Source organism: Hyaena hyaena, unplaced genomic scaffold (genome assembly GCF_003009895.1).
Source record: "Hyaena hyaena isolate Hyena2069 unplaced genomic scaffold, ASM300989v1 scaffold_37, whole genome shotgun sequence".
Lineage (NCBI taxonomy): Eukaryota > Metazoa > Chordata > Mammalia > Carnivora > Hyaenidae > Hyaena > Hyaena hyaena.
The window spans coordinates 2,120,677-2,144,756 of record NW_024080669.1 but is presented as its reverse complement, the minus strand read 5'-3'; the positions used below and the strand labels follow the sequence as shown (position 1 = coordinate 2,144,756).

The window sequence follows — 24,080 nt, the reverse complement described above, 5'->3', positions numbered from 1 at the left end:
AGAGTTAACCACCTGAGCCACTCAGGCACCCCTCTTTATGTATCTTTTTGATTGTTGTATGAGAGGACAGCAAAGAACAAAAATGATTGTCTTCAGTTTCCATTGATTTGCCATCTATTTATTTTCCAAATAGAAAGTTTACTGCAGAAAGTGAGAACAATGTCCTGTTATTTTCATTCTCTACAAGAAACTTGTGATGAGCTTAAAACTCTCACTGGGTAACTTTTCAAGTTTTAGGTTTTGTATGTGATGTAGATTTTATTGTAATCATCCTTCTGATTCTCTCTGTAATGCAAACAGGAAAGACAAAGCGATCCTCTCTGACAGTTGTACAAACTAGCCGTAATATGATCATGACTCGTGTATATTATATATGACATCATTGCAGTTATTTACAAAGGAGAAAGTGACTGCCTAATTTTGGGAGTGAGGAATATGGAAACATTTAGAGGTTGGAGTAAATCCTAAGCTTTTTTTCTTTAGGGAATTGTGCATGTTTATGGTGAATTACTACCTGTTACTCTCTGCCCTCTCTCCCTAATGGGGGTGAAGGATGGTGGGGCAGTTTATCTCACACACATACTGTACACACACATGATTTGTTTTGACGAGGCAGTTTGCCTTCTAGCAGCTTAATATTGATGTAAAATACTGTTCCAAACTAATTGCTATGGGAGCAGTGGGTGTAAAGTGGAGATATTGTACACTTTTAATTGCTATAAAGTTTTCAAGTGCTTAACTTTAGGATTTTAAAGATGCAAAGGCACTTTAGAATTCATATAAACCTCTATTTTGAGGAAGCAATTAAATGATTTATGCAATATATAATTAGTGACAGGCAGAACAGAAACTAATTCTTTAGGTTTCTTTACTCAAAGAACTTTCTGACCCCATGTAGTTAAATCTGAGTAGAAGAGAGTTGTTATTTAATCCAAACACAAATGTTAGTATGCTCAAACCATCTTGAGTATTATTAAGAGAAAAGTTGTTTGACAAAGCTCAACTTAATGGGTTTTTTTGGTTTTGTTTTAAACAATCCTAAAGGGGTCACCTAACTTTTGGGCCCTCGGTTTTTACATGTATAAAACAATGAAGGGCTCTTGAAAGGTCCTTTTAGGTCTAAATGTTCTTTTCCAAAAATGTAATAAATGAATAAAGCAACTTCATGGAGAATCATACTTATTCATTCTTCTCCCAAAGAGAATCAGATCAAATTAGTCGGAAAGATTAACTTGCCTTGTTGTGTATACTGCATTTTAATAAATGTTAAACATTGGGGCACCTGGGGGACTCAGTCAGTTAAGCACCTTGACTCTTGGTTTCTGCACAGGTCATGATTTCATGGTTTGTGAGATTGAGCCCTGCATTGGGCTCTGCACTTACAGCATGGAGCCTGCTTGGGATTCTCTTTCTCCCTCTCTCCCTCTCCCTCCACCACTCTCTCTGTCTTGCTTTCAAAACAAATATATAAATTTTTTTTTTTAATGGGAAGCTTTATTATTTCAGGGTACTTAAGAGTTAATTTAGAGTAGGTTAAATTTATCTTGTTTAAAGGTGACATGAATAACAATGAGTAGAAACCTGTGTCAGCTTCATGGTCCCTCTTACTGTGGTGTTTTGGATATATATTTTTTTAATTTTTAATGTTTTATTTATTTCTGAGAGAGAGAGAAAGAGCGTGAGCAGGGGAGGGTCAGAGAGAGAAGCAGATACAGAATCTGAAGACAGGCTCCAGGCTCTGAGCTGGCTGTCAGCACAGATGCAGAGCTCGAACCCACAAAATGTGATATTACGACTGGAGCTGAAGTCTGACGCTTAACCAACTGAGCTACCCAGGTGGCCCTGTTATGGATATTTCGAGGTTTAGAGCCATACTTAGTGTGGGGCACTTTGGTACTACTACAGGAGCCGTATTTTGCTTGTATCTGTGTAATGGAATGACTCAAAGAGAGTCTCAGAGTTTTTCTGCTAAGCCCTACCTACTGTTTTAACCCTACTGTTTGTTCATCTTTACATACTCAAATCCCAAAACATGATTTAAATGCAGTTTCTTTCAAGTCATCCCTGATATTACCAACCAGAAGTAATCTCTTCTCTGAAATCCTAGAGCATATTACTTAACACACTATGCCCAGTATTAGTTTTATTTTATGTCCAGTGTTTGTGTCTTATATTTGGTTGGCTTTTTAAAAATTAAGGTATAATGGGGCACCTGCGTGGCTCAGTCAGTTAAGTGTCGACTTTGGCTCAGGTCATGATTTCTTGGTTCGTGTATTCGAGCCCTGCGTTAGGCTCTGTGCTGACAGCTCAAAGCCTGGAGCCTGCCTTGGATTCTCTGTCTCCGTCTCTCTTGCTGCCCCTCCCCCACTCACATTCTGTCTCAGTCTCTAAAAAATAAATATTAAAAGAAATAAAATTAAATTAAGGTATAATTGACATATAACATTAGTTTCAGGTGTACAGCATAATGACTCGATATTTGTATATGTTGTGAAATAATCATTACAATAGGTCTAGTCAACATCCCTCACCATACACAGTTACAAAATGGTTTTTCTTGTGATGTGACCTTTTAAGATCCTGCTAGGCTTCTGGAAGGAAGAATGCCAATCGGTGTATATAGTAGGTGTTAAATAAATAATCATTTAGTTATTTTTATAATAATGTTAAAATGGAGACCGCCAATTTATAATTAGCCTTTGACAAGCCCAATTAATAAAGCAAAATAGATGGTGGTTCCTGGGTGGCTCTGGTTAAGTGGCCGACTCTTGATTTCTGTTCAGGTCATGATCTCACAGTGGTGAGACTGAGCCCTATGATGGGCTCCATGATCATAGAGTGGAGCCCACTTGGGAATATCTCTCTCTTTCTCTCTCTCTGCTTTTCACCTGTTCCCATTCCTCTCTCTTTCTTGAAATAAACATTAAAAAATATATATAGCAAAGGGGACGACTTGCTCCTCTGCATAGCATATAACTTTATGGTTATAGGTTGTCTTTTGTTTCTTTTTCCCTTTCATATTGCCTTTGATGGTAATTTTTACCTAAGTTCTATCTGTATGGAATGGAGGCTTTTTTTTTTTTCCTATACGCGATGTAGGGCTCAAACTCACAACTCTTGAGATCAAGAGTCATATACTATTCTGACTGAGCCAGCCAAGCACCCTATATAATATTTTTTATTTTTTTACTGTGTATAATATTTTTAATTGATATATCACACCTTTAAAATTATCAATAATTTCTTATTATCCTTAACTGTTCTTTTACTGTTCAAATTTTCCTGTTTTATTATTTTTTTAACAGTGAATCTGGGTACACATAAGATAATTATGACTGGTTGACAGATTTCTTAGGTCTCTTTTAATCTGTGGGTTTGCTCTCCTTTTTATTTTTTTAATTAAAATTTTTTTTTAATTTTTGAATTTTACTTTAAGTAGGCTCCATATCCAACATGGGGCTTGGACTTGTGACCCTGAGATCAAGAGCCACATGTTGTACCAACTGAGCCAACAAGGCGCCCCTGTCCTTCTTTTTATTTTTAATTGAGATACAATTCACCATAAAATTTAGCCTTTCAAATTTCTGTCATTCAGTAGATGTTTTAGTATATTCACAAAGTTGTACACAACCATCACCACTATTTAAGCTTAGAACATTTTCATAACCCCAAAGAAAAAGCCTGTACTCATTAGCAGTCACTCCTCATTTCCCCTTTCCCAGCCCCTGGCAACCACTAATCGACTTTCTGTTTCTGGTTTTGCCTATTCCGGATGTTTCATATAAATGGAAGCATGTAACATGTGGCCTTTTGTGTTTGGTTTTTTCACTTACCACAATATTTTCAAAGTTCATCCATGTTGTAACATGTTCTTCATTTCTTTTTATGACTGAATAATATTCCATTGTATGGATATACATTTTGTTTATCCATTCATCAGTTGAGGGACTTTTGGGTTTTCACTTTTTAGCTTATTTTCATTATGAATGCTGCTTCTATGAACATTCATGTACAAGTTTTTTATGACAGCTCTTTTCTGAGGGACATTTTGGGACAAAAACCTTATTATTTGGACATATGTGGCATGCAAACCTTTAGTGAACCAGTACAGAGACTTACCTACTTGTCATTAGTAAGCTGAAACAGTGATTACATTTTTAATTTTTTTTTAATTTTTTAATGTTTATTTTTGAGAGACAGAGAGAGCATGTGAGCAGGGGAGGCACAGAGAGAGAGGGAGACACAGAATATGAAGCAGACTTCAGGGTCTGAGCTAGCTGTCAGCACAGAGCCCAATGTGGGGCTCGAACTCATGAACCTTGAGATCATGACCTGAGCCGAAGTCGTATGCTTAACTGACTGAGCCACCCAGGTGCCCCTATTTTTAATTTTTTAATTATTTTGCCAAGGGCACCTGGGTGTCTCGGTTGAGTGTTGGACTTTTTTTTTTTTCTAATGTTTATTTGTTTATTTTGAGAGAGAGAGAAGAGAATCCCAAGCAGGCTCTGAGCTGCCAATGCAAAACCCAACTCGAGACTCAATCCTACAAACAGTGAGGTCATGACTTGAGCCAAAATCAAGAGTCAGACGCTTAACCGACTGAGTCATACAGGTGCCCCGAGTGTTTGATTCTTGATTTCGGCTCAGGAAAGGATCCTAGGGTCGTGGGATTGAGCCCCACATTGGGCTCTGTGCTGCGCATGGAACCTGCTTAAGATTCTCTCCCTCTCCCTCTCCCTCTCCCTCTCCCTCTCCCTCTCCCTCTCCCTCTCCCTCTCCCTCTCTCCATCTCTCCCTCTCTCCCTCTCCCTCTCCCTCCCTCCCTGTAAAATTTTTAAAAAAAGGAAAAAGAAAAAAATAAATTATTTTTTTGCCAGAAATCTTTAGATGGTTGAAATATGAACCTACGATAAAAATTAATGTGAAATTGAATTTCTAGAGAGCATTTACTTTTAGCCTTCTGTACAAATGTAACTCTTGGCCTGGTAATAATTTTAGGTCAATTTCATCTCCAAAGGGATTAAAATATTAGCATTATTTGTGTGCCCAAAATTACCCTTCCCTTTATTTAAAGAAGTCTTTAATTTAAAGACAGGAAATTACCACGGTGTCCACTTTAAATATCTTAACAATTTTATATGTTAATCATACCTTAAAACCACATTAAAAAAATAAAAATCTATAGCCAAAATAAGTAAATAAAGTTAAAGACATGGGATGGATAATTTCCTATGAGAAACATGCCATAATCATTTTGTTTTTTTATTCTTTTTCTGGTATCCTTTACTATCTTCAGTATATCTTTTTGCGTCATATGTAGGTGATGACAAAAACCTCCCAAAGGGTCAGTGATGGTGAAAGATAGATTTCTTGAGTTCAAAACTATTTTCAAAAATATAAATATTTGGGGGAAAGTAATTGTTTTTTGGATTCTTAAGTTAGATTATTTGCCATTCTTTTTTTAAAAAATTTTTAATATTTATTTTATTTTTAAGAGAGAGAGTGAGGAGGAGGGCCAGAGAGAGAGGGAGACACTGGATCTGAAGCAGGCTCCAGTTTCTGAGCTGTCAGCACAGAGCCTGACGCAGGGCTTAAACCCATGAACCATAAGATCACAACCTGAGCTGAAGTAGGATGCTTAACCAACTAAGCCACCCCAGGGCCACATATTTGCATTTATTTTATATGGAATTTACTTTCAGGCCATAAGTCTTTGTTCCTTCAGTTTCTTCTGGGGTATTTTTTTCTTCTGTGCAATCCCCTATTCTGGTTTAGGAACAGTCTCTTTTTCAGTAAGGATTATCTCAGTGTGGTAGAGAGAGCTCATGTATGGGTAAATGTGACCATGAGCTCTGTAAGTTCTCCCCACATCTTGGGAGCTTTATTCACCTTGATGTGCTCAGTGACCAGAGGATCTACGTCTGAATCCTTAAGTTCAACCTTACCATCTGCATTTTTAAGCATGTACAGTAAAAATTCAGGATTCTTTTTGGGCCACCAACCCTTGTCCAGCCCCACTCTTTGGCCTGGGTGCACCTACCAACTCTACCTTTATAGTGACAGGGTCTATAGTGATGGGGTCACACAGATTTTTCTGTAAATGACATCCTTTAGATACTTAGTGGCTTTTCAAGTACATACCCTTGATGGCCTGGGCAGTTTTCCTAGTGTTCTTAAAGTGAATATGAAGATTTGAAGCTCCTTTTTTGTTCTTTTTTTTTTTCTTAATGTTTATGTATTTATTTTCAGAGAGAGCTATGTGTGTGCAGGGGAGGGGCAGACAGAGAAAGAATCCCAAGCAGGCTCTGTGTTCAGCAGTGCTGAGCCTGACACGGGGCTTGATCTCATGATCTGAGCCAAATTCAAGAGTTGAGCACTCAACTGACTGAACCACTCAGGAGCCCCTGAACAGCCTCTATGGATCAAACACTTTTCTAATATAAATTGTTTTCACCTAGCTGCTTGGAAATAAACATGATGGTAATTATCTTCCAAATACCTTAGTTACTAGTCTTGGTGGATAAGAACATTGTGTTCTCCTCTAATTGTTATAGAACTGTATTGATGTACCGAGACTCTAATAAGAATATTTGAGGGGCACCCGGGTGGCTCAGTCAGTTAAGCATGTGACTTTGGCTCAGGTCATGATCTCACAGTTTGTGGGTTCGAGCCCTGCGTCGGGCCCTGTGCTGACAGCTAGCTTAGAGCATGGAGCCTCTTTCAGACTCTGTGTCTTCCTCTCTCTCTGACCCTCCCCTGCTCATGCTGTCTCTCTTTCTTTCTCTCTCTCTTCTCAAAGATAAATAAAACGTTAAAAAAAAAAAAAAGAATATTTGAATTAACTAGCTTTTTCTTCAAGTTACTTGCCTTTAGGGGACAGGTTTCTGTAAAGCTGCGAAGCTTGACCAGTGGGATAATTCTATTTCACATGTTGTATCCTAGCATTGAGGCTTCTGAAATGTGTAAGTAGTCCTTTGGTTACTGGTATTTGTGAATTTTTGGGTTCCTGCCCTATAGAGATAATTAATACCGTACTTAATTTTCTTACTCCCCTGCTAATGGCATTTGAGGTCTCTTCATCACTCTTTGGTGCTTTGTTTCATTTAATGAATGCCAGACTGTGAGAAAAGACTGTAGGTCTTGATCATTGACTGGTGTCAAAAACTGTGTAAAACATTGAGTCATTCAGTTTCTCATTTTACAGATTGTTTACATATCTAGAGGTAGGATAGTGTGGGATGGGAACATTATTAATCAAAGAGCAAAAGAGCAACTTGGACTCACGAGATTGGTTCCATGTTCTAGGCAAAAATGAAAGGAAAGGTTAGGGGCTTCTTATAAACCTTTAATCTTCCTGGTCAAACCTGTTTTGCTGTGGAGATTTCTGTTCTTGGAAGAAGTTTAAACTATTCTTAATGGGTCTGCCAAAGCAGAGAACAATCCGTTTCTGAGTCATAGGGAATCTGATAACAAACATTTGTAGACGTGGAAAAAGGTGGGTTTTTTTAAATAAGTTTTTCTTAAGATATGCTACTGAAAAATAGGGATGATAGTTTCATTTCCCTCTATCGTAGCTTTACGTTACGAATTACATACTAGAATAAAAAGAGCAATGAAGTAGAGTTTGAAAGTCAGCATTCTAACATTCACATCACTGAATAACTGAGTGTGGCATCCTGTGGAAGAAATGAGGATGCTAAGAAAACAGACGTGAAGAAATAATTAGTATTTACTTACTGTGTTCCTGCCAGGTGCTCTTGGCAGCAGCCGTCTGCACGAAGGCGGGAAAGGCTATTGTTTCTCGGCAGTTTGTGGAGATGACCCGAACTCGGATTGAGGGCTTGTTAGCAGCGTTTCCAAAGCTCATGAACACTGGAAAACAGCATACATTTGTTGAAACAGAGAGTGTAAGATATGTCTACCAGCCTATGGAGAAACTGTATATGGTGCTGATCACTACCAAAAACAGTAACATCTTAGAAGATCTGGAGACCCTAAGACTTTTCTCAAGAGTGGTAAGAGTCCTTTTGTAATAGTGGGTTATAGTTTTCTGCTTTAAATTTTCTCTGTGAAACTGTTTATCCCCCAGAGCAGCTCATGCTTACCGGTTTGCATGGTCCCCACCCCTACCCCAGCAGCTGATAGCTACGGCTCCTTCCTTATTCATTCAGCAAACACTGGGTGTCCTCCCAGACTGAGTATCCCGAAAGAGAATGTGTGAATTGACCTTTCCTTTCACAGTTCTTAACTGGTTGCTCCGATCTGTTTTTGTGGTTCTGACACTTGTTTGTCCATATTTTTAGATAATGTTTATTAGATAAGATTTATTTATCTGTTTAAGTATTTTTTTAAGAGATGGAATGTGCACACATTCTCTAAAAATAAACATTAAAAAAAAGTTGGCTGCTTAATTGACTAAGCCACCCAGGTGCCCTTATTTAATTTTTAAGATTATGTTTTTAAGTAATCTCTACACCCACCATGGGGCTTGGACAACCCTAAGATCAAGTTGCATGCTCTTACCTACTGAGCCTGCCAGGTGCCCCAGATAAGACGTATTGATACAACACAACACAACACAGCACAACACACACACACACAGACACACACACACTTTATGCTAAAGTCTTGCTTAAAAGAAAGAGTAGAGAATAACAGAGGGATTCGGGATTATGAAATCTGTGTATTTTATTTTACTTTTTAAAAATATGTGTATTTTAAAGGATAAGACTTGGAAACATAAATGCTGATAAATTTTAAATCTTTTCCGCTATTAGATACCTGAGTATTGCCGAGCCTTAGAGGAGAATGAAATATCTGAGCACTGTTTTGATTTAATTTTTGCTTTTGATGAAATTGTTGCCCTGGGATACCGGGAGAATGTTAACCTGGCACAGATCAGAACCTTCACAGAAATGGATTCTCATGAGGAGAAGGTGTTCAGAGCAGTTAGAGAGGTAAATAGCATCTTCTTTGGGAGTTCTTGTTTGTGTATCTTTCTTTTAGGCTTTTAGTATTTTGATTTTCTTATAACCAAAGCCAACTCCATGAATGTCTCTTGTTGTAGACTCAAGAACGTGAAGCCAAGGCTGAGATGCGGCGTAAAGCAAAGGAATTACAACAGGCCCGAAGAGATGCAGAGAGACAGGGCAAAAAAGCACCAGGATTTGGAGGCTTTGGAAGCTCTGCAGTATCTGGAGGCAGCACAGCGGCCATGATCACAGAGACCATCATTGAGACTGATAAACCAAAAGTGGCACCTGCCCCAGCCAGGTACAATCCAGTGTATCCCCAGCAGCCCTCGAGTGGCAGGAGAAGGCTGCATGTGTGTATTGTGCAGGGATACCTGATTTCTGGCAAGTGGAAAATAACGAGTGACTTAATGAAGTAAGATGTAATATTAAATTTGGCTACATTGGCTACATAAAAAAGGGATAAAGGAGAAATCTGAAGGTAGAGGATTTTTGTGTTAAAGCATTCTTTTACAAATTATACCATGAGAGTTGCCTTATTTTGGGAGAGAAGGGGATATTTACTTATGGAACATTTTTTAATCTTAGTGTGAATGCCTTTCAGGGAGAATCTGAACTACCTGAAAGTATATGTAGCAGTTTGTTTATGCACAGGTGTATTGATCCGGATGAAAAGTACAAAGTTCGCATCTGATCATGCATGCTTACATAAATGTACCTTTGATCTTTTGGTCCCTGAAGCTTACATATTAATAGTGACTCAGCTGCCAGCTAGGGCAGGGAATAGTGTGATTCTCCACTAAACCCTAGGATGCTTGGGTTTTTCCCTTGAAATCTGCTCATTCCTCTTAGAGAACGGGTTTAAGGAAAGCTTTGATTATATGGGGTTACTAATTAATAATTTTTAAAATTCATGTATGTGTTTTTTCTTAACTTTGTTATTTCTTATTCTTCCATTTAGGCCTTCAGGTCCCAGCAAGGCTTTGAAACTTGGAGCCAAAGGGAAGGAAGTAGATAATTTTGTGGACAAATTGAAATCTGAAGGTGAAACTATCATGTCCTCCAATATGGGCAAACGTACTTCTGAAGCAACCAAAGTGCATGCTCCCCCCATTAATATGGAAAGGTCAGTAACTTTTTCAGTAAGAACAGACCATATGTTTAAAAATGTTTGTTTCAGGGGCGCCTGGGTGGCTTAGTTGGTTAAGCGTCCGACTTTCGCTTAGGTCATGATCTTGCGGTTCGTGGGTTCGAGCCCCGCGTCGGGCTCTGTGCTGACTGCCAGCTCAGAGCCTGGAGCCTGTTTCAGAGTCTGTGACTCCCTCTCTCTCTGACCCTCCCCTGCTCACGCTGTCTCTCTCTCTCTCTCCTAGAAATAAATAAAACGTTAAAAAAAAAAAATGTTTCAGCACATTACAAATTTTTTATGTGACTTTTAACTTTTCCAGAGTTTAAAAGACTTAGGATGTATTCTAGGGGCACCTGGTTGACTCAGTTGGTTTAAACGTCTGACTCTTGATTTTGGCTCAGATCATGATCTCACCGTTCATGAGATTGAGCCCTGTGTTGGGCTCTGTGCTGACAGCATGGAGCCGGGTTGGGATTTTCTCTCTCCACCCCCCACTCTCAAAATAAATAAACATTAAAAAGACAATAAAATCGAAGTGTTCAAAAAAAAAGACTAGGAAAATATATTCTAGATTTTAGCACGGGATCTTTTTTTTTTCTTTTAACCATTGTTGGGGGCTCTCAGCTATTTATTTCCTATGAAATTTAGAACTTAACCTTTTATCAACTCTGTGTTGGCTAAATTTATAATTTTGTCTTCATGCCTAGTGTTTGCCTTGTCTCTTAAAGTGGACTTGAATTAGTGCTCGCTTTGGCAGCACATAAACTAAAATTGGAATGATACAGAGAAGATGAGCATGGCCCCTGTGCAAGGATGACATGCAAATTTGAGAAGCTTCCATATTAAAAAAAAAAAAAAAAAGGACTTGAATTAGAGAGCTAGACGTGTAGCAGCCCTTCACTATTTTTTGGCATGGCTTCTTCTAATTAAACTTTAAGGAGAACCAATCTTTAATACAAAATGGATAAATATCTTTAATAGCAAATTAAAATCTTACCTTTTCAGTACTTAAACTTGGTATAGAATATTTTTTATTTGTCTCTGATCTCAGGATTGGTTGGTAACATTTTTAGTTCACATATTCATGACTCAGATTTCTTGTCTTGAAGCCCAGACCTTCTACTGTTGCTGATGGTTTTTGGGGTCAAGTGAAAGATGAGTCTGGGAGGATACTTTTATCAGGTGTGCATGAAAAGGAGTGTTTTGTATTTCCTGTTCAGGCTGAAATGAACAGGAGTACATTGGGATAAATCTCTTAAATCGCTAAAGCTCCTGTGTTGTTCCTAGCGGTTGCTTTGTGTGAGACAAAGGCTTGACACTATTTTATTTTATTTTATTTTATTTTATTTTTTTTTTTTTAAATATTTTTTATTTATTTTTAGGAGAGAGAGAGAGAGACAGTGTGAGCAGGGGAGGGTCAGAGAGAGAGGGAGTCACAGACTGAAATAGGCTCCAGGCTCTGAACTGGTAGTCAGCACAGAGCCCGACGCGGGGCTCGAACCCACGAACCGTGAGATCATGACCCAAGCGAAAGTCGGACGCTTAACCGACTAAGCCACCCAGGCGCCCCGGCTTGACACTATTTTAAAAAGATGTTGGAAACCATCATGTATTAGAGAGAGGGCTCAAGGCTCTTTCCTAAATGATGACATAATTGTTGAGCATGAAGCAAACTCTTGAGAAGACACATGGGCCCCTGTGCTGTTTGAAGATGGGTTACTTTGTGGTCTTGACTCTCATGCCTTTGTTTCTGGGATGACTTCTGTGGTGGACAGAGTAGGATACCAGAATATGCTTTTTAGCTTCTGCAGTTCACCCAGTTAAAAATAGTTTTTGTAAAGGGTATGGATAGATTGTACTTCCTAGTTGCCCAGAGAGGCAGCACTTTTTGTTTTACTTATTTTTTGTATTAGGTTATACATTGATACAGTTCAAAATTCAAAAGGTTTCAAAAGTATTACAATAAAAAGTCTCTCTCCCACCCAGCCAGGCAAGTTTCTCTTTTTGGAGGCAACTAGTATTAATTAGTTTCTTCTTGTATTTTTCGGAGGGGTATAGTCTATATGTAGACGAATTAAAATATACATATTTTATTTTTCTTCTTTTTATACAGGAGTAGTAGCGTACTAGATACATTTTCCAGTTGCTTTTTTCACTTATTTTGGAGATGAGAATATCTTTATTTGAAGCAATAAAGATATGGCATCTGAATGTAAGACTTTATCCTAAACTGGATCTTGTCCAACTTTTAATTAAAAAAAAATTTTTTTAACGTTTATTCAGTTTTGAGACAGAGAGACAGAGTGTGAGCAGGGGAGGGGCAGAGAGAGAGGAAGACATAGACCGAAGCAGGCTCCAGGCTCTGAGCTAGCTGTCAGCACAGAGCTCAACGTGGGGCTCAAACTCATGAACCAGGAGATCATGACCTGAGCCTAAGTCGGATGCTCAACCAACTGAGCCACTCAGGCACTCTTGGATCTTGGACAACTTTAAAGGACATTATTAGGTCAGCTGACAAAATTAGCATATGGATGGTAGATTAGACAAAGTATCAATGTTCTTTTAGGAAGTTAACAAGTACTGTGGTTATATAAGAGACAATATCCTTGTCTTACAAGATATACTCTGAAGTGTTTAGGGCTAAAGGGCCATGGTATATATAGTCTGGCTCTAAGTGGTTCAGGAAAAGAAATCAAATAATAGTTGTAGAGAGTATGCAAATGATAAAACAAATGGTGGGATAAAATGTTAACAGCATTTAAAAAGCGTATAAATGTATTCCTGGTATAATTTTAATTTTTTTCATTGTTAAAATTATTTTCAAATGAAAAGCACTTTCAGTTGTTACTCCCTTTCTTCACAACTGCTCAATATGCATTTTTGTGGATGTACCTTTATGTATTTAAGCAGTTCCCTACTGATGGACACTTAGTTGTTTCCAAACTTTAGCTATTATAAACATTTCTTCAGAGAATGACCACTACATTGTTTGCACAGCTGAGACTTTGCAGGATGAAAGGGTATGGTGCTTTAAATTTTGTACAGAGAGCAGCAGCACCTTAAAATAAGTTGTTGATGGCTAATCACCATCAAACCTTGGGGAAAGGGAATTCTGGTTTCTGCCTTTATGAACACATTTTATTACATTTTTCCCTACAGTGTGCACATGAAGATTGAGGAAAAGATTACACTAACCTGTGGCCGAGACGGAGGATTGCAGAATATGGAATTGCATGGCATGATCATGCTTAGGATCTCAGACGATAAATTTGGCCGAATTCGTCTTCATGTGGAGAATGAAGATAAGAAAGGGGTGCAGCTACAGGTGTGTAGAGGCTTTGGATAAGGAAGTCAACTGGAGTTTCTGCTTTGAACCAGAGAACACAGAAAACATTTCTATAACTAGTACCATTCTAGGTGGCTAGGACAGAAGTTAACTTATTATGCAACAGTGGATACCTTAAGGTGGTAAATCTCTTCCCAGGTAGCTTTAGAGTGATTGATAGCAGTTATATTAGAATAGCCTTTTAATGTTGGAATTGAGTGAAAGTTCATTTTGCAATCTAAACAAAGGTACAAATAGATGCTTATTACTGTTAGGCAAATAGTAAAATAATTCTTTATGATATGGCTTGAAATATAGTTTAAAAAAAAAAGACAAGTTTTTTTTTTTGTTTGTTTGTTTTTAAGATTTATTTTTAAGTAAGCTCTGTACCCAACATGAGGCTGGAACTCACAACCCTGAGATCGAGTCGCATGCTCTACCAACTGAACCAGCCAGGAGCCCCAGACAAAGTTTTTAAATTTAATAGGGAGATATATATTTTTATATGTATATTTGTTAATGAATATTTATTTTTGAGAGACAGAGCGCAAGCAGGGGTCGGACAGAGAGAGAGAAAGAGACATAGAATCCAACGCGGGGCTTGAACACACGACAGATCATGACCTGAGCCAAAGTCAGATGCTCAGCTGACAGAACCACTCAGGTGCCCATAATAGGGAAAATTTTTTTTAATTTTTTTAAATTTTTTTATTTCTAGGAGAGAGAGAGAGACAGCATGAGCAGGGGAGAGTCAGAGAGAGAGAGAGATACAGAATCTGAAGCAGGCTCCAGGCTCCGAGCTGGCTGTCAGCACAGAGCTCGACGCGGAGCTCGAACCCACAAACCACGAGATCATGACCTAAGCGAAAGCCGGATGCTTAACCGACTAAGCCACCCAGGCGCCCCTTTTTAAAAATTTTTAAATTTATTAAAAAAAATTTTAAATAATTTATTTTTTATTAAAATTTTTTTTAATGTTATTTATTTTTGAGAGACAGAGTGCGAGTGGGGGAGGGGCAGAGAGAAATGGAGACACACAATATGAAGCAGACTGAGCTGTCAGCAATAGAGCCTGACCTGGGACTCGAAGCAACGAAGTGTGAGATCATGACCTGCACCAAAGTTGGATGCTTAACCAACCGAGCCATCCAGGCACCCCATATTTATTTTTAAAGTTTATTTATCCTGAAAGAGAGGCAGCACAAGTAGGGGAGGGGCAGAGAGAGAGAGGGAGACAGAGAATCCCAAGCAGGCTCCACACTGCCAGGGCAGAACCCAACTTGGAGTTGGAACTCCTAAAACTGTGAGATCATGACCTGAGCTGAAACCAATAGTCGATGCTTAACTGACTGAGCCACTCAGGCATCCCAATGTGATTTCTTTGTAAAGAGATTTTTTTTTAACATTTGGTTATTTTTGAGAAAGAGCACGCATGCACGTGCACCAGCAGGGAGGTACAGAGAGAGAGGGAGACAGAGAATCAGAAGCAGGCTTCAGTCTCTGAGCTGTCAGCACAGAGCCCAATGTGGGGCTCGAACCCACGAACTATGAGATCATGACCTGAGCCGAAGTCGGACACTTAACGTAGTGAGCCACCCAGATGCCCCTGATTTCTTTTTAAGTTTACTTATTTAAATTTTGAGAGAGGGACTGAGAATGCAAGTAGGAGAGGGGCAGAGAAAGAATCTCAAGCAGGCTCTGGCACTGTCAGCACAGAGCCCTTACGGGGGCTCAAACTCACCAAACTGTGAGATCATGACCTGAGCCAGAATCAAGAGTCAGATGCTTAACCGACTAAGCTATCCAGGTGCCCCGTTAATATGATTTCTGTAGTCCATCTTACTTGGCCTGAATTTGAACAACTGTAGTGCTCTGGGCAAGATTGCAACAGTTTAGTTGCACAGAACTTTTCCCTCTCCTGCCTGCTGACTATAAGGCCAGGACTCCTATCTGACCTGGGCTGCTGATCAGCATCTAACTAACCTTAATCTTCTACTTGGCTTCCCTGGACCTACCATGATGTTGCTTCCTGTGAAGGGTTTTTAGAAAGGACTTGGTTAAATGTCTTTAACTTTTTCAGTTACAAAATTATTAACTTGTTCAGTTACAAACAAAATGGTTTAGATTTAAAGATTTTATTTTATTTTATTATTTTTAAAAATGTTTTTCTTATTTATTTCTGAGAGAGAGAGAGACAGTCTGAGCAGGGGAGGGTCAGAGAGAGAGACACAGAATCCAAAGCAGGCTCCAGGCTCCAAGCTGTCAGCACAGAGTCCGACGCAGGGCTCAAACCCACAAACCATGAGATCATGATCTGAGCTGAAGTCGGATGCTCAACTGACTGAGCCACCCAGGGTCCCCTAAAGATTTTATTTTTAAGTTATCTGTATACCCAATATGGGGCTTGAACTCACAACCCTGAGATTAAGAGTTGCATGCTTCACCAACTGAGCTGGCCAGGTGCCCCATGGCATTCTATCTTAGACCAGAAGGAATTTATTTCCTATTTTTTTTTAACATAAATTTCTGGGGGGGAGGGGGTTGATGTTTATTTATTTGGAAAGAGAACAAGCATGAGTTGGGGTGGGGGTGCAGAAAGAGAGGGAGGGAGAGAAAGGGTCCCAAGCAGGCTCTGTGCTGAAAGCACAGACAATGGGGTTTGATCTCAAGAACTGTGAGATGGGACCTGAGCCGAAATCAACAGTTGGACGCCTGATTGACTGAGCCACCCAGGCACCCCTGTTTCCAATCTTATCATGCCCCAACCTTAGAAGTTTTTTTTCCCTTCTTATTTTAGACCCATCCAAATGTGGATAAAAAACTTTTCACTGCAGAGTCTCTGATTGGCTTGAAGAATCCAGAGAAGTCATTCCCAGTCAACAGTGACGTAGGGGTGCTAAAGTGGAGGCTACAAACCACAGAAGAATCTTTTATTCCACTGACAAGTAAGTGCTTCTGGCCAGTCCCACTAAGCTAGTCGGCACTGAGAACTAGAAATAGCCCTGGCTTGTATGCTCTTACATTCATCGCATAGCAAAGTTCTTCTTTGACAAAATTATTTCCTTTCAAAATGGAGTCAGTGCTGCATTTTGTGTATGTTAATCATGAGCTTTCATTTTTAATAGCTTAAATCTGGAAACTTATTTATAATAGTTTGTATTAGGTTGTTTAAGGCCTGCAGCTGTCAGCTTTGATTTGCTGTCCTAATTTTTCTCCACTCTCTTTCTAGTATTTGAGTATTCCTGCTTTGCTTTTCTTCTCAGTTAATTGCTGGCCCTCAGAGAGTGGAAATGGCTGTGATGTCAACATAGAATATGAGCTACAAGAAGATCATTTAGAACTGAATGATGTGATTATCACCATCCCACTCCCGTAAGTGGTGTCCCCCACGTAATCAATGTTTTCTGTATTGGGCTTCTAGAACTAGTCTTTTTCTTTTTTTTTTTTTTTTACAAATAGTTTATTGACAAATTAGTTTCCACATAACACCCAGTGCTCATCCCCACAAGTGTCCTCCTCCATGCCCATTCCCCTCCCCCCTACATCCATCAGTCCTCAGTTTTTGTCAGCATTCAAGAGTCTCTCATGGTTTGCCTCTCTCCCTTTCCCCCACCATTTCCCCCCTTCTTCTCCCCCTTGTTCCTCCGTCAAGTTCCTCCTAATCCTCCTGTACGTGCAAACATATGATATTTGTCCTTCTCTGCCTGACTTATTTCGCTCAGCATAACACCCTCAAGGTCCATCCATGTTGCTACACATGGCCAGATTTCATTCCTTCTCATTGCCATGTAGTATTCCATGGTATAGATAAACCACATCTTCTTGATCCATTCGTCCGTTGATGGACACTTAGGCTCTTTCCACGTTTTAGCTATTGTTGAGAGTGCCGCTATGAACATTGGGGTACATAGAACTAGTCTTTTGGAACTTGTTGGAACTTGTTTTGGATGCAGCACTCAGTTGGCTACCCATCATAAGAATCTGCTTCCTAAACAGGCCAGTTGTAAAAGAAACTAGGTACAAAAGGCTTTGATACTATGACGGTTCCACTTAGAGGACATAGTGAAAATGTGTTCTACTCCTGGAACAAATCAGGAGGTAGAGAGGAAGGCAGTTGATTAAAAGGGCACAAGAGAACTTTTGAGGATGATGGAAATGTTCTCTGACTTGATAGTTATAGTGCTTACAAGATTATATAGTCAAAGTACATGCAGTGTACACTGTAAGAGGAGTGGATTTACTGTTTTAAAACCAACTCGAACAAAGCCAGTTGTTCTAAGAGCAAGGTTTTCAGATTGTTGGGCCGCGGTTTGTTCCTGTAGTAATGAAGACTTCCAGAAGGAGGAGCCCATTCTCTGTGAAAAACCATTCTCACTTTTGTTTGCTACTCAAAGAAATGGAATCTGACTGAGTCTTTCTCTTTCACTTTGTTCTCTAAACTTTCAGCTAAAGATGAGAGTACATTTTCTTTGTTTCTTTTTGTTTTAATGTTTATTTACTTTGGAGAGAGAGAGTGCAAAAGGGGGGGGGGGGCACAGAGCCCAATGCAGGGCTCCAGCTCGATGAGCCATGAAATCGTGACCTGAGCTGAAGTCAGACGCCTAACCGACTGAGCCACCCAGTTGCCCTGACACTACATTTTCAAGGGAGCTACTGATTCCTGCTGGAACACATCTACATTAGTTTTAGTGAATTTTCTAATAGTTTTATTGTGGTTTATTTAGTTTATTGACCTAGTTTATTGACCTACGATAAACTACACGTATTAAAATTGTACAGTTTGTAAGTTTGGCACATACACTTGTGGAACCATCACCACAATTAAGGTAATGATAATATCCATCACCCCTAGAAAATTAGTTCCCGTAAGTTTTTGCTGTGTGCTCAAATGGCCTACTTTCCAGGATCATCTGGAAATATTCTCTCCCTCAAATTAATCTCACTAGCACTTCCAGTGAGTGTGCCCTATTATATCACCAATGAATTCCTAGCCCCTCTCCTTTTCCTCTCAGTACCTACCCCCTATGGTTAAGTATGGGTGTCATTATGCTTAGTAAGTGTATTCTTAATGTATTTTTATTGTTACATTATTTATTATTGCAGACAAAATGGTACTATTTTAATTTGTAGTGTGTTTCCTTTTTACATGGCCAGGTCAGGTTTTTAAGTCATTTTTTTTTAATGGGAGGGTTTTTTTTTTAATTTTTTTAAAATGTTTGTTTATTTTTGAGAGAGAGAGTGAGCACAAACGGTGGGGGGCAGAGAGAGAGGGAGACACAGAATCTGAAGCAGGCTCCAGGCTCTGAGTTCAGCCCGGAACCCAATGCAAGGCTCGAACCCAAGAGCTGTGAGATCATGACCTGAGCCAAAGTTATACGCTCAACTGACTGAGTCACCCAGGCACCCCTGGGTTTGTTTGTGTTTTTTTTGTTTTTTTTTTTAAATATAACAGCGCCCCTGGTTTTTAGTCATTCTTATTTTTCCATTAAAAAACTATGCTTGGGACACCTGAGTGGCTCATTTGGTTAAGCATCCAACTCTTGACTTTGGCTCAGGTCATGATCTCTCAGTTCATGGGATCGAGCCCTGAATCAGGCTCTGCACTAACCATGTGGAACCTGCTTAGGGTTCTCTCTCTCTCTCTCTCTCTCTCTCTCTCTCTCTCTCTCTCTGCCTGCCCCTGCCCCACTCCTTCTCATCCTCTCTCTCAAAAATTTTTTTTAATTAAAAAAATAAAAAGTATGCTTTATTACCAATTTCTTCTTTATTGGAGTAACTATCTTATTCTTCACAGCACGGTTATTCTTACAGAATAATAGATGGCTACCTTGAACCATTGTAGGACTTGGGCGTTGGTGTCAGGTGTGGGTTTTGTTTTGTCAAGATTTATTTTACTAGGCTATTTTTAGGATGCCACAATTTTTAGGCCTTTCCATCTACCCTATAATTGTGGTTATGGTGGTTTCCTATGTCTTAGTTCAGTTTTGCAATAGTCTCCAGAAAAGACCCTTACACAACATTTTACCCTATTGTCTAGAACTGATTATATTTTAGAGATCAGAATCGGAATCGGAACAAGGGCAGAGAGAAGAAACATATATACAGCTGGGACCGTAAAATGGATAGGGAAGAGCTAATCAGGTTGTATCACCCTTAAAATCTTCTTTGACTTCCTTATTTACTCTGTCCCTAATACAGGCATTTAATGTCATTGGTGAATTAAAAGACAGTAAATTTAGAATGTGTAGGAGTGGGTGACGCTGCCCGTCAGCCACATTTGCAGGTGCAGAGTACACCCTAACTAGCCCTGGTTCTCTTGCAGACTAAGGACAGCCGTGCGTCTCTTTTCTCCCACCATGTGCACATTCTGGGCAGAGAAAGTTGTGTTTTCACTTACCAGATTAAGTCCATTTACTGGATTGTAAATCAGACTTTTTGGCATCAACTACAAGTTTTGAAACGTTCTAAAGTCTTTTGAAAACCTCTTCTCAAAGGCCCAAATTCATCTCCATTCTAAATAATCACATAATGGTGTGTAAGGTTTCCCACCAGTACAGTCACTATGTCTTCCCCCCATTGTCACCTATAAAGAGAGCTGCATTATGTTAAAATTCTTTCTTGACAGGGCAACAAACCCTTGGTGCAGGACTTTTGGAAATATATCCCACTTCACATGTTTGTCGGTCTCAGTCCCCGACTAGCTCCAGATCTGATCCACAGGTTGGAGCAGCTGGCTGGTTTATCTGCCAGTTACCCACGCTTGTATGTGTTTGTATCTATAAAAAGCAGTGAGTGGGACCCTTCAGCCAAGGTGCTAGTAAGACTGTTTGATCCTTGCAGTTATTAGGGAGCCTCACTTTTTTCAAGGATCATGTAATGTGGGCAGAATTTGAGGAGCATTTTCGGGGCTGGTTTTCCTTGGCAGAATTCCTCTAGCTCTGGACACCTAATGTGACACAGGTGTTTCTCATGACAGATCCGGTGTCGGTGCGCCGGTGATTGGTGAGATTGATGGCGAGTATCGACATGACAGTCGACGAAATACCTTGGAGTGGTGCCTGCCAGTGATTGATGCCAAAAATAAGAGTGGCAGCCTTGAATTCAGCATTGCTGGGCAGCCCAACGATTTCTTCCCTGTTCAAGTCTCTTTCATCTCCAAAAGAAACTACTGTAACATACAGGTACCCCCTTTTAATAGAGAGCACGTAACGGGGAAAGTGGGGGGGACAGATGCCAGATAAGCAGCACGGGATCAAAAATCAGAAAAGCTGGGCGCCTGCCTCGCTAGCTAATTAGTAGAGCATGCGGCTGTTGATCTTGGGGTTGTGAGTTCAAGTCCTACGTTGGGCCTAGAACTTACTTTAAAAAAAAAATCAAGAGCTAGTATTCACTGCAGATTCTATTATTGACTCTCATTGTATGATCTTGGTCAAATTCCTCTCCTGTTTTAACTCATTTTTCCTCTCTAGATTGGACAAGGTAAAGAAATTGAATATGAACATGTATAAAAGTATTCATGGATTGTGTAAGATTTAGATCTCTTACTTGCCTGTTTTTTTTTTTTTTTAAACAATCTCATATATTTTAAAAGCCTTTTACCAAAACATGCAACCCATGGATTTCTAATCCCTTTTATATGTCACTTGGTTTGGACACAAGGAAGGAAAGTTTATCTGGAAGGCAAAATTATTTCCCCTCAAAAGTGATTCTAATAGAAATGGATACAATGTTTGGATTTTTTGTGTTACTACATCCCTTCATTAATACAGATAATCAGCCAGTTCTGTTGCAAACTTTGCCTTTTAGATAGGCAAAGCAGTGGAGATTGTGAACTGTTTCTTGAGATCGTTGTTTTTAACTCCTTGTTTCTCCAGTTTCTCAAGTTGCATTACAAGGGCCCAGTTCATATTGTCATTTCCCTTCTGACTTGGTGTCTTGCTTGTTACTGTGGCACTGTCTTATCCTCCCAGATGGTCTCTGTGTCTCCTTTAAGTGTTCAGGAGACTACGGGGGCCTTCCTGTGGTGGGGCGTTTTAAAAAGCAGTTCTCTCTCCACTCTTAGTTGTTGGCATAAAGCCCCTCAATATTGGGAGCATGCAGTTGAACCCAAGACAGTCAATTTTCACGGGTATGTTTTCAGGGCTCCTGACTGGCTCCGTCAGAGGAGGAGCATGTGACTCTTGATTTCAGGGTCGTGAGTTCGAGCTCCACACTGGGTGTAGAGATTACTTAAATTAAAAAAAAAAAAAAAAAAGATACAATAACTTAAAAAAAATAAAAGAAATGGGTACATTTTCCTGTTTTAGAACATTTGAAAAACCTCATTAGAAAATATAATCAGTGGTTCAAGCATCATGTTGATGCCCTTATAGGCACTATTGTTACAGGTAATTCATTAAACTAGACATTTATAATTAAAAAGAAAAGACGAGATGTCACAGAAGGACACAGCCATTTCTAGAAAATATGTGTGATAGAGCCACTTAGTGAGGCTTTGAGAGCAAGTCAAGCAAATAAAGTTGAAGAGTTAGAATATTGCATTTTGGGTCAAAATATCAATTGATCAGCCTGATAAAATGTCTGTAGACTTCATAGGTTTTATGGGAGGACCTGAGTAACGGCCACTCATTCTAGATCTTTTACTTGATAAAACCACGTACTTCACCTCTCATCCCAGCAGTTGTCTTTTCTGTGTGGGAAGCAGGTTAATCATGGCAGTGGGGAATGGTGCCGCTGTGAGCTACAGTTGTGAATTACCTTTGTTAGTATTTTTGAGTTATTTTTAATGCTGCTTTCAGGGAACTTGATCTGTTCTGTCCTGAGAATTTAGTCGGTGCCTTGGAGACTTGCCCTCCTGCTTTACCTTATTCTTTGTTTGTTTCCCTAGGTTACCAAAGTGACCCAGGTAGATGGAAACAGCCCTGTGAGGTTTTCCACAGAGACCACTTTCCTAGTGGATAAGTATGAAATCCTGTAATACCAAGGAGAGGGAACCAGAGAGGAAATATTTCAAATTAATAAAGAAGAAGCCAACAGTGGCTGAAGAGTTTTTTTCAAATCTACAAGCCATTGGAGACCCTTTTTTCTGGTACAATGCACGATTCTCTGCGCGCAAGGACCCTCAACTCACCCTCAGTGTTTAAGTGTCACAGAGACGTTCTTTGGCAAAGAAAGACACAAACATAAAGGGAAAGGCTGCTGATTTCTTTGGCAGGTCTCACCACTGGCCAGCAGGAACGCACGCTCTCCAGAGAATGCCCCCAGTTAAACAGCTTCTCTGCCTTCACCCCAGTCGTGGCTCCTTTGTTTTAATCCCTGAATATAGTTACATTTCCTACTTTGTTTTTAAAAGTTTTCTCTGCACATTTTCTTTTTTCCCCTCTTTGTCTCTTCAAATTTTAATCTTTTAAACTCCTTAACCTTCATTTTTTTCTTTCTGTGCATTCAGTCACGTGCTGGGATCATCTGTATGTAGGCATTACATCTGGCGCTCCTGGAAACAGTTGCTCTAGCCCATTCTCCATCTTCAGGCTCTTCAGGTGACCTGCTTAAGGGGTATGAGGTCTAGAAGTTAAAAGATAAGGACGTCCTTTGTCATTTTCCTGTCCGCACTCCTCCCTCCCTCCCTCTGCCAAGGTGTCTTCCTTCCAGTCCTGCCCCTCCAGTTTAGAACAGTACTGTGAACCCGACCTGTGTCGCTATTAAAGACAGCTAGCTGAGAGGCAGCTTTCAAATGGCACAGCCCTACTTCAGGATGCCTGAGCAGAGAATGGTTATGTCCAGTGAGGGATTTCACATCCACAGGTAATCATGTCTGCTGCTGGTGCTACCCAAGCGTCTAGTGCTTTTGAATTCTTCAGCTAAAACATAAGAGCTCATGGTCTTCGTAATCTATTCACATTGCCTGGATTTCACCACCTCCTCCTTCCTGGCTGTTCTCTGCGTTACCCGGTCCCTCCCCACTGTCCCTATCCCTGAAATCCTTCCTTTTCCTCCCGTGAGCCTTTTCTATTGAGTGTCCTCATGCCCCGTCTCATCCATTACTCTTGCAGTGAAGAAGGCTACATCGGCCAGCCCCGCTTTGGCTTTTTAACCCAGTATTGCACTTCGTACGTGGGGGGGGGGCTGCTGCAGCCCCAGCAGGGGGGCGGCGGGGCGGATGACTAGGTGACCTGCTGCGCTTCCAGCTGGCTGGAGAGTACCATTCCCACTGGGGACAGCATCTGGCCTCCCCTGCAAAGAGCGTACTGTCCTTGAAGCAGAGCAGGCACGCACTGGTGGCCATGGATGGAATTGATTGCCAAAGAAATTTCTGGCCTTTCCCTTTCCCTTAACTGCATCAGGGAAGAATCCTTATCTCTGGCTTGGTTTCCACATGAGGTTTTTTTTGAGGAAGGGGACTGGGACAAGAAATGTGTCATGTAGCTAAATAGGCGAGAAATCTTATTAATCCAGTTTTGTTTGAAAGTTGCTTGTCCATACGATTTTTTTAAAGTTTAGTTTCAAAACTTTTTTTTTTTCTGAAATTACTTTTGGGGTAATATTTAAAATGAGAGACATTTTGTAACCCTGTAAAATACATAGGGAATATAACATTCCAGTGTACACAAAGAAGGAAAATTCTTTAATCAAATAAAGAGTATTATAAAATGAA

General features: G+C 39.9%; 1 protein-coding gene and 1 non-coding gene across 2 annotated transcripts in view; both read left to right on the top strand.

Annotated features, from left to right (window-relative positions):
* Nucleotides 1-24,080, top strand: part of ARCN1 (archain 1) — a 27,470-nt gene extending 3,390 nt beyond the window's left edge. Inside the window, exons 2-10 of the mRNA XM_039229360.1 lie at nucleotides 7,752-8,015; nucleotides 8,778-8,957; nucleotides 9,068-9,273; nucleotides 9,934-10,098; nucleotides 13,261-13,426; nucleotides 16,224-16,371; nucleotides 16,690-16,798; nucleotides 20,403-20,607; nucleotides 22,314-24,080. Coding sequence (XP_039085291.1) covers nucleotides 7,752-8,015; nucleotides 8,778-8,957; nucleotides 9,068-9,273; nucleotides 9,934-10,098; nucleotides 13,261-13,426; nucleotides 16,224-16,371; nucleotides 16,690-16,798; nucleotides 20,403-20,607; nucleotides 22,314-22,403 — 1,533 coding nt within the window. The 3' untranslated portion in view covers nucleotides 22,404-24,080. The remainder of the gene's footprint in view (nucleotides 1-7,751; nucleotides 8,016-8,777; nucleotides 8,958-9,067; nucleotides 9,274-9,933; nucleotides 10,099-13,260; nucleotides 13,427-16,223; nucleotides 16,372-16,689; nucleotides 16,799-20,402; nucleotides 20,608-22,313) is intronic.
* On the top strand, nucleotides 10,843-10,949 carry LOC120230050. Its single transcript, XR_005527909.1, has one exon. It is a non-coding gene; the product is annotated as a U6 spliceosomal RNA (small nuclear RNA).